Here is a 21,499-nt window from a genome sequence, read left to right as displayed (position 1 = left end):
CTTCCAAAGGCGGCAAACTGAGGGAAGGTAAACATACAGGAGGAAATTAATGAAGCAAGATTTGTTCGTAGAGTCCTCTGGTCTGACTCTGATAAAAGGAGAATTTATATCCTGCCTTTAGGCAGAAAAGGGGGAGCTTTTTCTGCTTTTGCTGTTTCTTAATTGTCTTCAGCTCAAAACAATTTTTATGCCAAAGAGACATATTTTGGGATGATGTATTCCGGTTTCCTTCAGTATCAGGCTCCAGGATAAAAGTCAGAAGAGGACAATCAGCTCAGTCCCAAGGGCAAAAGCAAGAAACACAGAGCCTGCTGGAGACTTGAGGAGGGCTCAAAGTGAAGGTGTGGGCTTCTTGGGAGATGTGTTTGCAGAACACACCTGTGAACGGGCCCTGGAAGACTAGCTGCCCTGGGGTGGAGGGAACCAGGAGCAAAGTCCTTCCAGAAGCAGACAAGAACTTGACTAGACGCACAGGGAGTTCTCTGAGCTTCTTTGCCTTATGCCTAAAACACGGTTGCTTAGACATTGTCGTCACTCACTAGGAGACATTTTCCACTTCTAAAATGAATTCTAAGCATGACTCATGCTTCCTTGCAGGGCTTAGTAATCATCTGATGGAGTTGGTGTTAGAAAGGAGGAAGTCCCATGCTGTCTCCAGAGAGTGGATCTTTTTAGGGGCACCTCGGGTTGGAAATCCCAAGAGCTTGTTATTCATAGTGAAACTGAGATGTGGAACTTGAGTTCGTGAATTTTCTCGGTGCTGAGGAAGAGCCTCTCTCCTTGATCTGTATTTGTCTCAGATACAGTAGGTAGCCATGCTGCACAGAGAGCATCCCACTTCCAATTTCGTGCCTCCACGCCCAGGTGGCTTCCTTCGTTCCCTCCTTGTGTGTGGGCATATGTGTGTGCTTCCTTCTTTGGGCTTTCCCTTCCCTAGATGCCCTGCTTCTCTTCCTCTGTATGGGCCCATGTGATCCTCCAGCAGGGCCCCACACAGTTTACTTTTGGTCAAGACCCAGGCATATCCCAGCGGAAGAGCTCTCACCCAAAAATGATCTTCCTCGCAAGCTAGTGATGCTGATTCCGAGTCTTCCAGTAAAGACTAGTTATCACTGTGCATTTTTCCACTGGAGGATCTCAGGTCACTATTTTGAAATTCTTTATGTCTTTTAGAGTGCTCTATGGCAATGAAAATGTCCATGATATTGGTAGCTCTTTAAGGCGTCATCAAACAATACCTGGTAGAAAAATTTGTTGAAAGGCAGCTGAGAGTGAGAGAGGCTTCTGGGGGCTCTAATTTTTTTGGATGGAAATGGCTCAGGAATTGGGGTGGTCAGTCATTTAAATATTTCGTAAGTTTGCCTTAGATCACCCCTGATTTAAGGACAGGCATAGAAAAGAGACACTTGCTGCAGAAATGTGAGCACATGTCTGTGCCCAGTGATGTCCCCTCCGTGTTCTTATTTCAATCCCTTTAAACTCAAACACCCATTTATTAACTGCTTCATAATACTATCCCTTTGTGTTCTCGGAAGGCTAAAATAGGGTCCACGATGATTGCTAATTTATAAAACGTATACACTTTCTGGACAAGTTAGATAAAACATTTAGAAAATTAGAACATATGAATAGTAAGGACAACGACAATGATGATGGTAGAGCACACCTGCTGTGTTGAAAGGACCGTGTTAAGTAGCCTGTATATGTAACACGTATGAATCTCAGTCCAGCTGTGGCAGATATGATGCATTTTTAAAACATTCAACCTCAAATCTGAGCCCATCTCAATGGGCTGGTAGGAAACTCAACTTCAATCATGCTCGCAGTCCATGTCCTCCATATTGATTCCCAGCCTGCATTCTTTCGCTTCTACTGCCTGTGGCAGGCCCCTCCAGGGGAGCTAGAAGCCCCCAGCCCAGATTCCACCTCCCTGCTGCACCTTGCGGTGCTTCTGCGGTCCCACCACAACCTTACAGTGCTGTCGCGGACTGGGGTCCAGTTCTTCATGGCACCTGGAACTCAGAGACTCCCCTCCACGGCCAGCATTGGCTCAGTGTAGGAAACATCCATCTTTTCTCAAACCAGAGCCATTTCAGTGGATTTAGGTTCTTGGAAAGAAGTCAGAATGAGAATAATGTGCTCAGTGTCGCAAACGTTGAGGCAGGAACCACCGAGTTGGCTAGCTGCTTGAGTGGAGCTTGAAGGAAAGGAGAGAAATACAGGAAAAAAATGTCGTGGTTTAAAAATCATCTTGTCTCACTCTTGAAGAGAACTGTGAGCATTCCCTCTAGTCTGTTCTCTATCCATTGATTTGTTTTCTCTCTGAGTTGATCTGACCCTCAAATACCAGGTGGTCAATCCTTTGTGAGAATCCCACTACTTTTTACTGACACCAAGTTCAACAGATTTGCTTTCTGTGGTCTAAATAGTGTCTCTGGAATCCAGGTCTCTTGGCTTTACGGACATCTTCCAGAGGCTGGGCCTTGTATCAGCCCCCTGTGGGATGCCACGTCGGACCAGGCAGAACTGGTCTCATTAGTCAGTTACTGACTCACCAGCGTGGGGTATATGCTACCACAGGCCGTACGTTCTCAGTGGGGGCAATATCACTCCCAAGTGGGTGAAAATTCATCACTGGGGACAAAAAAGTCTTATTTTTTATGTATAAAGGACAGATAGTTATAGAGCATATAAACAAATACATAGTATGTCTCTGGTATTAAAATTTCATGGGAGAAGTTCTAAAATGTCTGTTTATTGGGGGCAATAAGGAAAGAAATGTTGAGAGACATTGCTGTAGCTGTCGGAAAAGGAAGAGAACCCACGTCCATGGACAGGCTGTTAAGGGGCCCGGCGCAGCGTCGAGCGGTTTCGTTCATCGTCTTACCGATTCCTGCAAACAGCTGTCTACGGAGGAGGAAGCCGAACTTTCATGACTTGCCCAAAGCCACCCAGTTTGTAGGTAGCCTAGCTGAGGTTTGAGGCCAAGTCTCTTTCCACAGCTGGCTCTTCTCGTTAAACCAGCCTGCAAATTCAAACTCAGTGCAGACGTGTCTGCGTCATGCTCTCCACCTTTACGCGTTGCCCTTGTTGGAGAGCGAGAGCAGGAACATAAACAGTTGGCTGACTGCACACGTGTATGGATCACACGGCGTCTACTTGGTGATGTGCGCGTAGGACGTCTGCTTCCTGCTGCATCTCACGTCTTGGTTTATTGTCTGAAGGGGAGCCGCTTGCTGGGGGAAGAAAAGAGGCCACAGGAGAAACCATGGTGGCCTGTGCCTTCCCCGCCTCCTCCCTCCACTTCCTTCCTGCGGGCGGCGCCCGTGGGAGCGCCCTCACTCCCGAACCCGACCCGCTCCGCCTTCCTTGCCCGCGCTCTGCAACGTCCCGTGTGCGGCTCGTGGACTCGGCGATGCTTTGGGGCTGAGCCCTGGCTGGAAAGGCGCAGATTGCTAACCAGTTCCTCTGACGTTCTCTTCCGAGCAGCCAACCAGCAGCTCCATGTAGGGTCCCGTTCCAGGTCGTTCTGGGGGAAGGTGGAGGGGACTCCATGAGCGGCCCCCACCGTCAGCAGCCGCTCTTCCGCGGTCTCTCTGTGATTCTGTGCTGGCTGAGTGTAGGTGCACTTGTGCTGGAAAACTGTTATTGAGGTTGACTTTTCTCCTCTGTGGAAAAAGTTAGCTGGTCTAACCCAACCATGGCAGGACCAACATCCAGGGACAGAAGTAAAAGGAGAAAGCAAAGAATGAACTTTTGTTGAGGTCATAGCATATGAGGGTAGGTGCTTTTAATGGACTGTGTCATTTATTCTTTACAAAACCTTCACATTATCCGCATTTGACGTATAAAGAAAATGAAGCATGGAAAAGTTAGCCCAAGTGCACACAACTGGTGAGGGTCACTCTCAACGGCATGTTCTTCAGGGGTGCTCTGGGACAATTCCTGGGGATCTCAGGCAGCAAAGCCACCTTAGCAGCAGGACACTGCCCGGGGCCAAGGCCAGGAGGAAGCGCACAGAGCTGACTCTCCAGAGAGCAGCCAGGATGGCCGCCCTTGGGCCTCCAGACTCAGCTACAGCATCTCGGGACTGTGAGCTTCCTCCTGGCCCCCACAGCCGCCAAGGGGACAGTCTGGCTTTAACTGAAAAGATGGAGAGAATCACAGTGTCGTTGGTGTAGTGTTTGCAGTAGTAAGATACCCATAAGAAGACCAAAATCTGAAGAAAAATCAATGTGTGAGAAAATGGTACATGGTGTAGCAACAAGGCAGCACAGTCAGGAGACCTCCCGGATGTCTCCTTCGGCAATTCACTTCCTTTTTCTGGACTCCCCATTTTATCCATAAAAGGAGAGAGTTAACTAGCTGAAGCTTTCTTCCTGCACGAACAGACTATTGGTGGAAGGGTCAGCTGAGGGATTTCTTTGTATATTTGGGGAACATTTCTCCTCTCTGGTCCTTGCCGATGACCGTGTTCCATTTGCCTCTAGATCCTCCGGGATGGCACCCCAAATAGTTGAAGGTGATTGTATCAGGGAGACACCTCGGAGGGCCCTGTGTCTGGCTCAGGAAGGAAACAGTGTAATAGGGAAGCCCTGTGATGTGGAGTCTGCTCTTTCCTGAGGAAGGTCTCATCAGCAAGGGGTCCCTGTTGTGAGGGTCTCTGACCTCGACCACTTTCTGTGCTTTCATAGACATGGTCTTCTTCACAGGAAGGGACCCCGTGACTCTAGCTTCCATCAGTGTGTCCCGTGGAAACCAGTCTGGGCCTGGATCATGATCTTCTTGTAGCTCCTTGGAACACAGGAGAGAGGTCTGGGCACGTGGGTGACCGCCCTTGTCATCCCCATTGCCAACCTCTTCTAAACGTGCTACCCAAGAGAGCAGTAAAGGAAGAAGGATAGCAAGTCACTGAACCGGTAGGGTGTGTCAGGCATTAGGCTAAGTACTCTTCCCTATAATTTATCATAATCCTGGTAACAACTCTTGAGGTGCTATTTTTATTCCAGTTTCACAAACGGAGAGACTAAGTCTTACGGAGATTAATGATTGTGAAAGATGGTACAATGAGCTAAGATTCTCAGGCTGGTGGACTTGACCCCCAGAACCTAAGCTCATAGCCCCTGCGATGTTCTGTGGCTGCTGAAATGGTCCTTCTCCCTCATACTCAACCCACATGGGGCATTTGGCCAAGATCAGACCATTAAAATTTGGGTATGTTTTTGTTTTGTTTTTAGAAACCTTCCAGAGAGGACATTTTCCCTTCCTTTGCATCTTGGGCAGCTTTTGCCTCGTATCTTACATCCTGCACTTTGCGGACTTCCTCAGAGTCCTCCCCGGACCAGACCGGCTCCTGCTGGGAGTGAGACCGGTTCCTGCCTGCTGTCCGTGTGGCGCGGAGCACACCTTCCGTGTAACAAGCACTCTGACAAAGAAAACTCACCGCTGACGTTCTCCAGGCCCCGTCGTCCAACAACAGTCATCCACGCATATGCTCGAGCGCCTACTCGCGCCAAGACCGTTTCAGGCACAGAAGGCGAACAGAGCCTGCCCTCACGGAGCAACATTCTGCTGGGGGAGAACCAGCCCCTCCCAGATGTTCTGATAAAGCCCATTTTCTCCTGCTTTCTAGCCAAACTACCGTGCTCCTCTTACGGTTCTTGACTTAAATTCAGTATCTGACAGAATGGCCTTCCGATACTTACAGGAGATCTTCCCCTTCTCGCCCCCTAGAGCCACACCTGTTGCTACCGTAAGCCGCAGGACACTCTCCCTCAGGCCAAGAGAAAGGACGTGAATATTCATGAGCATGTACAGTCCGTGCTTGCATTTATAATACTCTGTCTCATCTTACCATCGCAAAAGCTTAAGGAGCCAAAGGTCATCATCCTTGTTTTCAGATGAAATATCTGAAGATCCTAGAGGCCAAGTCACAGAGCTGGAAAAGGGCCGAGTTAGAAGTAGGGTGCCAGCGATGGGGCTCCTACACGGGCCCCCTTGTTGTCCTGGAGCGCCCGCCTCGGGGAAAGACTAGGGAGAGCTCTCGGTTCTTGGGCCTGGGAGGTGGGGCACAGCAGTGACTGAATCCTAACCCACCACCCCGGGGCCCGTCCACCACCAGACTGTCCACACCAAGCATTCTCTACCGACTGACAGGCAGACCCCAAGTGAACGGAGCAACCAGGCCAGGAGACAAGGAAGCTGAGCGGACAGGGAGGCAGATTTCAGAGACACACCTTCCCCATCTTCCACAGTTGAAGTGTTGACCTTAGGCTGCCTACTCCAGCCTATTAGGGAGGTACGGGAATTGGCCTCTGGAATCTCTACCCAGGTGCGCCGCTGGGGTCAGGCAAGTTAGAAGCAGGGTCTAAGTCTGGACAGTGCACAGAGCAGACCTCACAGCATCGTGACGTTACAGACTTTTCCTCGTTAAACACGAAGTCTCTGTATATCACTGTTCTCCAGGGAGCTGGGTGCAGCCGGGGGAGCATTCTTGTGGTTCAGCAAAAGGATTTTATTCATCTGACTTTTTAAATTTTGTGTCTTAAAAAAAGCCTATTTCACCTACAGTAAATACAAGGAAATTATTACAGTAAAAATTCAGATGCTGAACTTTCCAAACATACATCTCTAATTATTGTAACATTTTAGGTGTGTAGTGTTTCTCATATAATGTATTATTTTAGAGGGCTTATTGATTTTGGGGAATATACCCTGAGTAGTCCGAGTGATGAGTTCGGTGCTAATTGACCCATTGTTGGTCCTAGGAAAAGATCTGTGCTTGTGTTTGCGTGTTTTTGAGATAAGTCAAGGGATGATATCAACTGTGAGTCACTCGGAGGATTTCATATTCACAGAACAGGGCCTAAGGGCTATATAAGTAGGGACGTTTGAGGAACTTTGTACCGAGAAGGAACCGGGTAAGTTGGGTTGAGCCATTACCAAGTTCAGAATGAAGTTTCTTCTGTTGGTGCTGACCCTGCAGGTCGTGGCTTCGGGGACGGTTCCCCCGACCAACTCTGCAAGCTCTAAAGAAAATGATGTGGTGTTTGCTCAAGTAAGTGTTGATCCAGCGTATTTACCCAGCCCGATTTGTGTCTTTAAAATGTATTGCACTGACTAGTTTTATCTTGAAAAGTACTAGTTGAAAACAAGTTTAGGGGACTACTTGCTTTCAGCACTGTGTTTTTCTTCGCCAAAGAGGAATGTAGCAAAGTGGTGTTGTTTTTGAAGGAGTGTTATAAAGCTCTCTTATTGAAACTGCCCTATAGGTCACTGCCTCCGGAGCTGTTCCATGGGCGAACTCTGCCGACCCTGAAGATAACGTGACATATGCTCAAGTAAGTATCGACACTGGGGTATTGATCCAGCCTGATTTTGTCTCTGAGGTCTGTTGCACTGGGGTGGCTGGGCGGCTCCGTCGGTGAAGCGTCTGCCTTCGGCTCAGGTCATCATCTCAGGGTCCTGGGATCGAGCCCCGAGTCGGGTTCCCTGCTCGGTGGGGAGCCTGCTTCTCCCTCTACCCACCCCTTGCTCTCTCTCTCTCTCACTATTTCTCTCTCTCTATCTAATAAATAAATAAATAAATAAATAAATAAATAAATAAATAAAATCTTTAAAAACATTTTTGTTGCATTGACCAGTTCTATCTTGAAAAGTCCTGGTTGAAAACTGGTTTAGGAGGGCTCTTTGCTTTAAACACTGATTTTTCTTTGCCAGAGATGAGTGTAGGGGATGTATTGGGGTCTGAAACAGTGTTACAAAATTGGTGGGTGAATTTGTTCCTTTTACTAAAAAGCTTTGGCCAAGGAGAGTTAGTTCAAAATAATTGCAGTTCAAGTTCTGTTCAGTATTTTACAATAATCATTTAATGCCATTTAATGATCTGAGATTTGAGCAATGGCTTGATTATGTAACCATTTCAGCCTGCCATGATGATTCAAGAATACTTTTTACTTTCTGGCATCCCAGATATTTCTTCATGAGCATGTTTTAAAAATAGGGTTTTTTCCGTTTGTTTCTTTTCCCTCATTATATGAGTTTGGACGATCTCTCCATTCCCTGCAACTCTTCTAACCTTGCATTTACCATAGTTGTCCACTGTGTTGAGCTTTGGAATTTTAAGCAGGAAAAATTTATCCCAACTTAAATTAATAATTTATGCATCCTGGCAATAAAGGTTTTGCTGCTTACTTGATGCCATGATGTGCCAGATGCTGAAATAGATTTTAAATAGAAACAAGCTCAAAGAGGTAGACACGTAAAGGTGTTTCCAGTGGCCTTCCAGCAATCAATATTGCTAATAGTTGCTGACTCACCTTGACAGCACAGAGAATTAAGATTTTTTTCTCATCATAAATAATGGTGTGGTGCCTGGTCCAGAAGCACCAATGTGCAGTTGAGTCCACAGTACAGAGCTCCACCAGAAACCCCTCCGTGTATGATAAGCTCTAACTAAATGCATTTTTTCAAGAGGTACCTGGAAAACTTTTACGGTTTCGTGATGGACAGAATCCCAACGACAAAAATGAAAGTCAATAGGGACTTCATGGAAGATAAAATTCGGGAAATGCAGCAGTTCTTGGGGCTCAAAGTGACTGGGAAGCTGGACCCGCCTACCCTGGACGTGATGCACACGCCCCGATGTGGAGTCCCTGACGCTCATCACTTCCGCACAATGCAAGGGAGACCAGTCTGGAAGAAACGCTTCATTACCTACAGGTGACATCATAGCTGTGCACCTTCCTCCCTTCCCTCAGGTCTGACCTCCAGGAACCTGGGCCACGGACAGAGCCCTAAGTCTGGAGGTAGATACGAAGCCTCCCTCCGTTGTCAGCACTCTTCCTGTGTTAACATTCATTCTTTCGAGAAGGGGGATTACTCACTCAAGGAGGAGTTGTTTGGCTTGTCAGCCCAGAGCACGGTATTAAGGCTGCAAGTAAAAGGAGAATGAAGCCAAATCTGTAATAAATAAGAGACAGGAGAACATTTTATAGGACAGGCGAGATAAATGCAGAGGCCTGGGAGCAGGGCAAAGGGCGTACACATCTGTGAATGTCAATCCTTCACAGAGAAAACCGATAAATCATAAATGAGAAGAAATCCAGTTAGATTCTGTTTAAGGAGGAAGCTGTCCAAGGATAAACGTTTCTGTAGCAAATGGTGCAGGTTTTTGCTATCTAGACTATCGATTTACGAAATGATTCATTCTCCACTGATGCAGACAAAAATGAAGTGTCGTCATAAGACAGAATTAACACATGGTTTCCATGTATTTTTCTCTCTCTATTTGATTTGCTGGTAAAGAATCAATAATTACACACCCGACATGCGGCCTGCAGATGTTGACTATGCCATCCAGAAGGCTTTTCAAGTATGGAGTGATGTGACCCCCCTGAAATTCAGGAAAATCAATTCAGGAGAGGCTGACATTATGATACGTTTTGCATCTGGAGGTAAAGAACGTGGACTTATTTCATCTGTATGGTTGGCGTGACCTATAGCATGTAGAGAAGGACTAATTTTCTTTCTTCTCAAAAGCTCATGGAGACTTCACCCCTTTCGATGGTAGAGGTGGGGTCATAGCCCATGCTTTCGGACCTGGACCCGGGATTGGGGGTGACACGCATTTTGATGAGGCTGAAATCTGGACTAAAAACTACAAAGGTAAGCAAAAAAGATAACAACAATAAAAACAAAAACACAAAAACCAAAGAAAGAACCAAAACCACACATGAAAAACCCTTTACAAATTCTATATTACGTCCTAAGTTTGAAGGGCTGCATTCTGAGAAACGATTATAGGATGGAAAAACTCATTCTGATTATAATTGTGTCGCTAAATAAAATGTGACACTTTGTCTCAATTTCACCCTCTATAAATTGAGGATATTGGACTAGATTATCTTGACGTTCAGGTTTCAGGATCTGAGGATGAGCTAGTTCCTTAGCGTGAACTCAGGCACCTTAAAGCCAGAGTTCAGAAAGGTGAAAACTGGGATTTAGGCGGTCGGTTTTTGACCGGGCAGTCCGTGTGTAAACTCACGCAAACACAGACGCTGACTCTGCATACGCTAGCCGTCCTGGGGTGGGCACCATCCGCGTGATCCGTGCTGACAATCTCATAGATTTGTAGTGACACAGAAAGATGAAGTCATAGAAAATTTAGAAATCCCTGTAGCAGAACAATGTTAGATGGTCATAGGGCCTCTCGAGGTTCTGGGATAGGAATTACAGAATGTCCCGCTGACCGCTTGACAATGCCCTGTGTGTGTTTACAGAGGAGGCTGTCATTCACCATCCCTCTCAGGCAGCGGGGGGAGGGGAATAACCAGTCTCCCTGTTTGAAGGAATCACTACCCACTGGAAAATTCAAACCCTCATATCACAAGCCTTCCTAATCTTTCTAGGGGAAATTCTAGATTATATGACTGACTCATGCAGAGAGTGAATGGAGAGAAAGTCTTCAAGAATGGGCTCTACTGAGCGCCCCCTCTCCAGCTGATACTGCCTGCCTCAGATGGCAGTGTTTTCATAGACCAGAAAGGCTATTTGTTTTAGTCTGACACATGACCCAAGGCTTATTAAATTCTTGATCGAGGAGTTTTGCATTGTCAAAAGACAACTGATACAGAATCAGGTCCTATTGAGCTGCAAAGCCTCATGTTATGTTAAATTTGTCTAAATTTCATCCAAGGTCATTTTGGGTGTATAATGTTTTCATCCAGCATGGTAGACCTGGGTTGGTTAGCATCATAGCATGTTTTAGAATTCTAAAGGACTTTAGAAAAATAATTTAATACAGATCTTTATGGAGAGAGGAAATTCAGAGCAGGAGACGGTTAGCAGCCAGCTCGTGGAAAAGCTGGGGCAGAGCTCGCATTTCCTAGTTCTCTTCTTTTAACCCAATGTGTACTTCCCACCTGTCCATGTTGCTTTATTTCTATTTGGTTCTATTCTGTGCTTTCAAAAAGCTAAATTGCTTATGATAATTATAACTCGGAGTGCTCACTCTCCCAGTAAGTCGAATGAACATTCGCTCAGGGGTTGCTGAGTTTCTCTCACAGCGTTGGGTGATGGGGGTGCTGTTTGGACACAGAGACGAAGAGGACACAGTCCCACCCTGGGAGAGCGCACAATCTGGTGGGAAACAGAGTACATGCAGAAACCCACGATTGTGAGATGAAGACCAGTGGTGGTCTTTTGTGCAAAGCTTTACGGGAATTGAAAATAGGAGAAATCGAGGTTTAGGTCAAATTGTAATAGGTTGGGACATTTGACAACGTGTGGAGACCTTTTTGGTTGTCAAAACTGGAGAGGCTTCGCTACTTGAATTTAAGTGTTGAACTTTGGAGTTTTCTAAACACCTGTGATACACAGGACAGCCCTTACCACAAGGAATGATCTGGCCTACAATGTCAGCAGCGCCGACATCGAAAAGCCTTGGGTCAGAAGGTCAAGCCTTCCCAAGTGTGTGCCATCTCCTCGTGTCAGATTTCGGTTGTGTCATTGTCCTCCAGATGCAGACATATTTCACTGCTCTTTCCCCCCTTCTGGTTGGTTTCCTCTCAGGCACAAACTTGTTCCTCGTTGCTGTTCATGAGCTTGGCCATTCCTTGGGTCTTAGCCATTCCAGTGATCCAAAAGCCATCATGTTCCCTACTTACAGTTACGTTGACCCCAACACCTTTCGCCTCTCTGCTGATGACGTACGTGGCATTCAGTCTCTCTACGGTGAGTTGACTTTCTTTACTGTTTTGTCTTACAAAGACACTCTTATGAATTGTGTCATGGTATCTGCATTTGAACAAAACTTTCACTCTGTCTTCTGTCTGGAGCCTTGTGAAAACCCTGTGAGCGAGGTGGCACACAGATTTCCGTAATTTTGTGGAAAAGCGCAGGAGACCTAGTGTGCTGATGCCTGTGACGGGGGCAGAGTCTGAGTCCGCCGGCCTCAGGTTCGGTCTTTCTATCCACCTCACTATTGTCTTTGAAGAAGACACGCGAGAGGTAATCTGCCTCGAATAGGAAAACTAGAGTGATCAGATTTTTCTCCTCCATGATTGTGACCACATGGGGGAAGATCTTTATTGTCTGTTTCCTGTGAATGTCATAGGAAACATAAATTGCTTTTTATGCATTTTTCATCCAGAAAATTAATGTTTTAGAAAGAATGGTTCTTCCCCTTAGCAGCTAAAATGCAGATTTTTTTTTTTCCCTAATGCTTCTTGAAATGTATTTTCAGGACGTCCAGAAAGGCACCAACCCTCATCAAATCCTGACAGTAGAGAATCAGCCACCTGCGACCCCAACTTGAGTTTTGATGCTGTCACTACAATGGGAAATAAAATCTTTTTCTTTAAAGACAGGTAAAATCGTCTTCGTATCTGACCAATATTAAAGACTCTGTCCTTGGATTTTTAGAATGTTTTGTCAGAGAATGGTGGAAAATGATGGAAAATGAAGTGGATGAAAATTGAGGAGTGACTTGGAGTCAATTCTGTAGGAAGTAGACAGCCGGAAAGTTTTGAAGGGAGAGAGTGCTGTGATTATATTTGTGTTTAATGAGAAAACTGATGCGTAAAAAATGGATTTGCAGTAGGAATCTGGGGTGAGAAAAGATAAAGCAGGAAGTGAAGCCAGATTTCTTTAATCAGAGATAAAAATGGTTAAGTCTAGGATTAAAGGTGTGACAGTAGCAATTTGAGTCCTGATTCTTTTTTTTTTAATTTTCATGAAAATTTATAATTTCTTCTTTTTTTATTATAATAATGTTTTTTTTATTTTATTATGTTAGTCGCCATACAGTACATCCCTGGTTTTTTATGTAAAGTTTGATGATTCATTAGTTGCGTATAACACCCAGTGCAACATGCAACACGTGCCCTCCTTACTACCCATCACCGGTCTATCCCATTCCCCCGCCCCCCCCCGAAGCCCTCAGTTTGTTTCTCAGAGTCCATAGTCTCTCATGCTTCATTCCCCCTTCTGATTAATCCCCCTTTCTTTATCCCTTTCTTCTCCTACCGATCTTCCTAGTTCTTATGTTCCATAGATGAGAGAAACCATATGATAGTTGTCTTTCTCTGCTTGACTTATTTCACTTAGCATTATCTCCTCCAGTGCCGCCCATGTTGCGGCAAATGTTGAGAATTTGTTCTTTCTGAGAGCGGAGTAATATCCCATTGTATATATGGACCACAGCTGCTTAATCCAGTCTTCTGTTGAGGGGCATCTCGGCTCCTTCCACGATTTAGCTGTTGTGGACAATGCTGCTATGAACATTGGGGTGCATATGGCCCTTCTCCACTACCTCTGTATCTTTGGGGTAAATACCCAGTAGTGCAATGGCTGGGTGATAGGGTAGCTCAATTTTTAACTTTTTAAGGGACCTCCACACTGTTTTCCAGAGTGGCTGTACCAACTTGCATTCCCACCAACAATGTAGGAGGGATCCCCTTTCTCCACATCCTCTCCAACAATTGTTGTTTCTTGCCTTGTCTATCTTTGCCATTCTAACTGGCGTAAGGTGGTATCTCAGTGTGGTTTTGATTTGAATTTCCCTGATGGCTAATGATTTTGAACATTTTTTCATGTGTCTGTTAGCCATTTGTATGTCTTCATTGGAAAAGTGTCTGTTCATATCTTCTGCCCATTTTATGATTTGTTTATTTGTTTCTCGTGTATTGAGTTTGAGAAGTTCTTTGTAGATCTTGGATACCAGTCCTTTATCTGTGGTGTCCTTTGCAAATATATTCTCCCATTCCGTGGGCTGTCTCTTAGTTTTTTTGACTGTTTCCTTGGCTGTGCAGAAGCTCTTTATCCTGATAAAGTCCCATAAGTTCATTTTATCTTTTATTTCTCTTGCCTTTGGAGATGTGTCGTGAAAAAGGTTGCTCTGGCCGATGTCATAGAAGTTGTTGCCTATGTTCTCCTCTAGAATTTTGATGGATTCCTGTCTCACATTGAGGTCTTTCATCCATTTGGAGTTTATTTTTGTGTATGGTGTGAGAGAGTGGTCAAGTTTCATTCTTTTGCATGTAGCTGTTGATTCTTGATTATACAGAAAGGAATTCCAGGATAACTTAGAGCACAGATTGAAGCAGATATTGGAAGGGTGGGGCATGGAGATTAGTGTTTGGTAGATGGGACAAATATTCTCCATTTTTTAGATTGAAGGACAATTGACATACAATATTGTATTAGTTTCACGTGTACAGCACAGTAACTTGGGATTTATGTATATATTACAAAGTGGTCACCAGAATAAGTCTAGTTCCACCTTTGACCATATCGAGATGTTACACAATTCCTGACTCTGTTCCCTGTGCTGTGCATTTCATACCTGTGTCTTACTTACTACAGAACTAAAAAGTGTCCCTCTTAATCCCCTCCACCAACCCCCAGCCTCTCTGCTGGCGACCATTCATTTGTTCTCTATCTATGAGTCTGTTTCTGTTTTGTTTTGTTCGTTCATTTGTTTTGTTTTGTTTAGATTCCACTTTTAAGTGAAATCATATGATGTTTCTTTCTCTGTCTCACTTATTTCACTTAGCATATGCTCTAGGTCCAACCATGTTGTCACTGATGGCAAGATGCAAGATTTCATTCTTTCTTATGGCTGACATTCCACCGCATGTGTGCCACGTCTTCTTTATCCATTCCTCAGTCGATGGACATTTACCCTGCTTCCATATCTTAGCTATTGTAACTAATGCTGCAATGAGCATAGGGGTGCCTGCGTCTTTCCTAATTAGTGTTTTGTTTGCTTTGGATAAGTACCTAGAAGTGGAATTGCTGGATCATATGGTATGATCTAGAATTAATTTTGTGAAGCACCTCCATACAGTTTTCCAGAGTGGCTGCTCCAGGTTGCACTCCCACTAAGAGTGCACGAGGGTTTCCTTCTCTCCACATCCTCACCAACACTCGCTATTTCTTGTCTTTCTGAGTCTACCCATTCTGACAGGTGTCAGGTATGATATCTCATTGTGATTTTGGTTTGCATTTCCTGGTGGTGAGTGTTACTGCACATCTGTACATGTATCTGCTGGTCGTCTGTATGTCATCTCTGGAAAATATACAGTTTCTCTGCCTACTTTTTCTTATCAGATTGTTTAATTTTTTTAAAATATATTGAGTTGTTTGAGTTCCTTATATATTTTGGATGTGAACCTCTTATTGGATATATCTCTTGCAAGTATCTTCTCCCATTACGTTGTTTGCCTTTTCATTTTTGGTGGTTTCCTTTGCTGTACAAAGCTTTTTAGTTTGATGTAGTCTTCCTTGTTTTTTTTTTTTGCTTCTGTGGTCCTTATCTGAGGGGATGGATCCAAAAAAAAAAAAAAAGAAAGAAAGAAAGAAATCTCTAAAGCCAATGTCAAAGAATTCACTGCCTATGTTTTCTTCTAGAAATGTTGTGGTTTCAAGTTTCTACATTTCCATCTTTCATCCATTTTGAGTTCATTTTTGTGTAGGTGTAAGAAAGTGGTCCAGTTTCATTCTTCTGCATGTGGCTCTCCAGTTTCCCCAACACCATTTATTGAAGAGACTGTCTTTTCCCTGTTCTCAGCTTCTTTGTCATAAATTAATTGACCATACAAGAGTGGGTTTATTTCTGGGCTGTTTATTCTGTTCTGTTCAACTATGTGACTGTTGTTCTGCTAATACCATACTGTTTTGATTAATTTAGCTGTGTAGGTAATTTATTAGCTTGAAATTAGTAGTCAATTAATTTACTTAATTAATTAGTTAAGTTAATGTAGTTAATTAATTTAGCTTGAAATCTGGGAGCATGTTACCTCCAGCTTTGTTCTTTCTCAAGATTGCTTGGCTATTTGGGATCTTCTGTGGTTCCATTCAAATTTTAGGGCTCTTTGTTCTAGTTCTGTGAAAAATCCTATTGGTATTTTGATAGGGATTGCACTGAATCTGTAAATTTGCTTTGGGTAGTATGTGTATTTTAACAATATTGCGATATACCATGAGCATGGTATAGATTTACATTTATTTGTGTCCTTTTCAATTTCTTTCATCAGTGTCTTATAGTTTTTAAAGTCCAGGTCTTTACCTCCTTGGTAAAATTCATTCCTAGGTATTTTATTCTTTTTAATGCAGCTATAAATGGGATTGTTTTATTAATTTCTTCTGATAGTTTGTTATTAATGCATAGAAATGCAACAGATTTCATATACTGATTTTTATATCCTGCATCTGAGTTCACTTACTAGTTCTACTAGATTTTTGGTGGAGTCTTTAGGGTTTTCTAATTATAGTACCATGTCATCTGCAAATAATGACAGTTTTATTGCTTCCTTTCCAATTTGGATGCCTTTTATTCTTTTCTTGCCTAATTTCTGTGGCTAGGACTTCTGATACTATACTGCACAAAAGTGGCAAGAGTGGACTTCCTTGTCTTGTTCCCTATCTTAAAGGAAAAACTTTCAGCTTTTCACCATTGAGTATGAGGTTAGCTGTGGGTTTGCCATACATGGCCTTTAATATATTGAGATGTGGTCCCTCTATAATCATTTTGTTGAGAGTTTTTATCATGAATGGATGTTAAATTTTGTTAAATTCCTTTTCTGCATCTATTGAAACGATCACAGTTTTTATCCTTCATTTTGTTAATGTGGTATATTGCAATGATTTGTGGATATTGAACCATCCTTGTATCCCTGGAACAAATCCCACTTGATAATGGTACATGATCCTTTTGATGCATTGTTGAATTTGGTTTGCTAAGATTTTGTTGAGAATTTTTGCATCCATGTCCATCAGGGATATTGGCCTGTAATTTTTTTTTTGCAGTGTCTTTGTCTGGTTTTGATATCAGGGTAATGGTGGCCTTGTACAATGAGTTTTGGAACATTCTTTCCTCTTTCTTTTTTTTGGGGGGGGGGAATAATTTGAAATAATTTAAGTCTTTAATTATTTAGTATAATTCACCTGTGAAACTGTTTGGTCCTGGATTTTTGTTTGTTGGGAGTTTTTGATTACTGATTCAATTTCATTTCTAGTAATGGGTCTATTCAAATTTTCTGTTTCTTCCTAATTCAGTCTTGGAAGAGTGTATGTTTCTGGGAGTTAATATCCATTTTTTTCGTTGTCCAGTTTGTTCACATATAATTGTTAATAGTGGTCTTTTTTGATCCTTTGTATTTCTGTGGAATCATTTGTAACTTCTCTTCTATTTCTAAATTTACTTATTTGAGTCCTCTATCTTTTTTCTTGATGAGTCTGGATAAAGGCTTACCAATTTTGTTTATCTTTTGAAAGAACAAGCTCTTACATTCATTGATCTTGAAAATATTTTTTTAGTCTTTCATTTCTTTCCACTCCAATCTTTATTATTTCCTTCTTTTAACTAACTCTCGCCTTTGTTTGTTCTTTTTCTAGTTCCCTCAGGTGTAAAGTTAGATTATTTATTTGAGAGGCACCTGCATGGCTCAGTCAGTTGGGCATCTGCCTTCGACTCAGGGTCATGATCCTGGGGATCGAATGCTGCATCAGGCTGCTTCTCCCTCTCCCTCTGCCTGCTGTTCCCCCTGTTTGTGCTCTCTCTCTCTCTCTGTCTCCCTCTCAAATAGATAGATGAAATCTTTTTAAAATAAAGATTATTTATTTGAGATTTCTCAAATAGGTAGGCCTGTATCGCTATGAACTTTCCTCTTAGAACTTTTTTACTGCATCCCCAAGATTTTAGAATGTTGTGTTTTCATTTTCATTTGTCCCAAGGTGTTTTTTATTTATTTTTTGATTTCTTCATTTCTTCATTGGCTGTTTAGAAGCACATTATTCAGTCTCTACATTTGTAGAGGTTTTTCCCAGTTTTCTTCTTGTCATTGATCTCTAGTCTCATTATTCTCCATTCTTGAGATTCAGAAACTAAGACATTTGGGATAAATAACTTCTTTTAGATCGGAAAACTGGTAAAGGAATTGTGGGTGCGGACTAGAACCTAGACCCCTTGATTTCAAGTGTCAGGGTATTCCCATATGGTGGCTTACCCATTAAAAGCATTGTTATTATACAAGAATTGATTAAAATCCATTCCTTCTGGTGTTCCTATTGAGACATCCATGGAACAGAATGTGAGGATATTGGAAAACAACATTAAGTCATTTCACAGGTCCTTCCCAGTGACCATTTCATGGTTCTTGAGTCTACGGTGATTTGTAACATTTGTTAAATGTGTTTCATCAGATTCTTCTGGTGGAGACACCCTGCGAGTCCAATGAGCAATGTTAGTTTGATTTCTTCTTTGTGGCCAACCTTACCGTCTGGCTTTCAAGCTGCTTATGAAGTTGGAGCCAGAAATCAAGTTTTTCTTTTCAAAGGTAACTCTAATGTTTAGCTTGCTACTGAGTTTACTTCAAGGAAGAGAATAAATAAAGGAAATACTACTAATTTTTATAAACATAGGAAAAAACACTCCAGACTTAATTAATGGTGAGTCTGAACTATGAGCTAAAAATAACTTAAATACCTAGGTAATGTGCAAAAATTCCAGGAAAGGTTTGTCAAATATAAGATCATAATACTCGTAAAAAAAAAATACAGAACCTTGGGAGACAAACCATGTTGAAGGACAAGGAGCAGCATGTTTTGGAACTATGGGTAAAGAATGATGTTGTCTGTAGTCAGTATTTCTATTACTCTTTTTGTATGATTCCAATGTATCTTTTCTGTTTCTCTTCACAGATGATAAGTACTGGTTAATTAGCAATTTGAGACCACAGCCACGCTATCCCAAGAACATACATTCTTTGGGCTTTCCCGACTTTGTGAAAAAAATTGATGCAGCTGTTTTTAACCCACTTCTCCATAAGACCTACTTCTTTGTAGATAATCAATATTGGAGGTGAGCTTAATGATTGGTAATGTGACTCCTAAAATTCATGGAACAGGGAATGGGGTTTTCGGTAGGGAGTCTTTCTATGTAAATTCCCAAGGATCCTTGACTTTCCTCGGAGAGGAATCAAGAGACATAGATCTGGACTAGTTATTGTCATCCTAGTTCCTCCCTGGACTTTGGGATTCTGATTTGAGATAACACATAACGTGTTTCTAAAAGGAACACTTTAAGTAAAATGTCACATCATGAATCACAGTGGAAGCACAGTGGAGAGCAGGGGCACAGACGGACAAGACACGGTGTTCACACAGTCTGTTCAGGGAGTGCACTCTTCAGATCCCTTTTAACAACCGTTGGGCCCAAGGAGACAAATGAGGAAGCCATGTTTGAGTGGCAGCGAGTCCAGCAAGGGCTTCATCTGCAGGAAATTAGACAGTCGGGCTCTCTAAGCAGCACCAGGCACTGGCAGAGGCATCGTGCAGAGTGGGGAAAGTTCCTGACCAGAAGTCGGGACCCTTAGGGTCTGAGTCCTGTAAGGCCTTGGAATAAATCAGTGAACTGTTTAGGTCCCTGGTTTTCTTATCAGTGCAATTTAAACCTTTTCAGGAAAAGCCTTTCAAGAGAGAATAGGTGGGTTTTGTGGTTCATGTCATGAAATGTCAAGCTCATCATCATGAAATCCATTTTCTTAATGGAGGTCCTACTGATTATTTCTTTGCTCAGGTACGATGAGAGGAGACAATTCATGGACTCCGGTTATCCCAAATTGATTACCAAATACTTTCCAGGAATTAGACCTACAATTGATGCAGTCTACTATTATAACAGTAAGTAGGTCGGGCAGCCATGGATACTGAAAATCCCTTTTTAAAACATGGACAGTGCCCTCAAGGTCAGAGAACAGGGATTCAAATTGGAAAAGAAGAGGGCCCTGCAGTTCTCCATAGGGCTGCAGAGGGAAATTCATAGTCTGCTTGGTTTAGCATAGGTGGGCTCAAAGATGGAGTGACAGAGAACAAACAGTTTATTTCTAGAGTGGTTTAGCGGGTGGGAGCATGTGATTGTCGCCACTTGCATGCACCTAAGTTTCTGGAATGTCTGATCTCATCAGGCCACACAGCGTATGCAGGCGGCCATGCGGCAAGACTCTGGCAAGCTGGGCTCGAGCACTTTCTACGCCTTGCATCTTTGACCTTCCCGGCAGCCCCGCCCACCCTGCGTGGGCTCTTGTGGGCTAGGGCTACGGGTGGGATAAGAAAACCTTGAGGTTGTTGGTGTTTGTGTCTGGGAATATCTTCAGGCAAGGTCAGCCAAAGCGAACTGTTGGCTGGGACCAGGCATTTTGTTTCTATTCCCACGCCCATGTCTTACTTCTCCATCAAGGCCTCTGTGTGCCCCACCTGCATCCAATTGCTTCCCTTCCAGGTGAGCTCTTCACCGGGAGTGTGGCTTTTCAAAAACAGTCACATCTTAGGAGTCAGCTTTAAGACCAAACAATCTTCTCAATGAAATTAATGAAGATATTTAGTGGTGAAATGATGGGCAGTGAACAGATAGCCAGGGAGCGGGACACCCAGCGCAGGGGCCCAGCATTTATATTCTCAAGTGTCTAATATAGATCATTTATGAAATTTGGTCTACTATAGGTAATCTATAAAAGCACAGATCCGTGTTTCCTTTTTTTTTTCTTCAAGAAATACAAGTGAAGAATTAAACTATTCAATTTGTTTTCATTTTTAGGACACTACTATTTCTTCCAAGGATCTGACATATTTGAATATGATGTCGTATCCCAACGTGTCACCAAAAGGCTGAAACAAAATATCAAGTTACGTTGTTAGGAATGGTGTGATTAGTGATGTTGGTCAATTCTCGTCGGTTAAATAAGTATTTATTGCATACTTGCTATGTGCCCAGTGTATGTCATGACATAGTGACATGTGTCTTAAAATAAGGTAAAATCCATATGCCATAGATAAATTGTCATATAGACAGGTGACTATGCAAACAACTTAAGATTTTTTTTTTAATTTCGAAAACCCTCATTGTCTGTTTTTACTTGATTCAACTATTAAGGTTGAAAACAGACACTTTATCAAGGGGCAACAGAATAAGTTGTTCCTTGAACATCCCAGAACTGAGAAATTATCCTTATTTCTTTGCCTTAACTAACATTAAGCAATGATTAGTTTCTGTGGCCATTAAGTGGTTTAGCAAGTATATCATTTTAATTCTTTTGGAATAAAAACAGACTATACCAGAAAATGACATTTAGTGTAAGTAACATATAAGTAAATTATATAATTATGGTGATGATGTTATTTTATTCTGTGCTCAGTGTGGATTTTTCTATATCTTAAAGTATATATATGTTTTTTTCTTTTGTTCAAATAAAAACTTTGAGAGAAGGTATTTGGTTCCTGAGAATTTTTCTCTTGAAAAACAATGTGTGGGGCGCCTGGGTGGGACAGCGGTTAAGCGTCTGCCTTCGGCTCAGGGCGTGATCCCGGCGTTATGGGATCGAGCCCCACATCACTCCTCTGCTATGAGCCCTGCTTCTTCCTCTCCCGCTCCCCCTGCTTGTGTTCCCTCTCTCGCTGGCTGTCTCTATCTATGTCAAATAAATAAATAAAATCTTTTTTT

At 42.9% G+C, this 21,499-nt stretch overlaps 1 protein-coding gene across 1 annotated transcript; it reads left to right on the top strand.

The window, feature by feature from the left end:
- The first annotated feature begins 6,895 nt into the window (after nucleotides 1-6,895).
- Nucleotides 6,896-21,282, top strand: MMP12 (matrix metallopeptidase 12). The gene is made up of 11 exons (XM_002922025.4): nucleotides 6,896-7,057; nucleotides 7,272-7,340; nucleotides 8,474-8,721; nucleotides 9,307-9,455; nucleotides 9,541-9,666; nucleotides 11,572-11,733; nucleotides 12,245-12,368; nucleotides 18,205-18,338; nucleotides 18,703-18,862; nucleotides 19,580-19,683; nucleotides 20,597-21,282. The coding sequence occupies exons 1-11, from the start codon at nucleotides 6,953-6,955 to the stop codon at nucleotides 20,695-20,697; spliced, it is 1,482 nt and encodes a 493-aa protein (XP_002922071.1). The 5' UTR covers nucleotides 6,896-6,952; the 3' UTR covers nucleotides 20,698-21,282.
- Nucleotides 21,283-21,499: the final 217 nt, after the last annotated feature.

This window comes from Ailuropoda melanoleuca, chromosome 8, assembly GCF_002007445.2.
Source record: "Ailuropoda melanoleuca isolate Jingjing chromosome 8, ASM200744v2, whole genome shotgun sequence".
NCBI classification, from domain to species: Eukaryota; Metazoa; Chordata; class Mammalia; order Carnivora; family Ursidae; genus Ailuropoda; species Ailuropoda melanoleuca.
Note: the sequence above shows the minus strand (reverse complement) of the source record. Positions and strands in the feature narration are given on the sequence as shown.

Excerpts from the sequence above, each read along its gene's own strand:
- MMP12 (XM_002922025.4), top strand. The coding sequence starts at position 6,953 with ATGAAGTTTCTTCTGTTGGTGCTGACCCTGCAGGTCGTGGCTTCGGGG. Across the intron at positions 7,058-7,271 it reads ATGATGTGGTGTTTGCTCAA|GTCACTGCCTCCGGAGCTGT; the intron begins GTAAGTGTTGAT and ends ACTGCCCTATAG. Across the intron at positions 9,456-9,540 it reads GATACGTTTTGCATCTGGAG|CTCATGGAGACTTCACCCCT; the intron begins GTAAAGAACGTG and ends TCTTCTCAAAAG.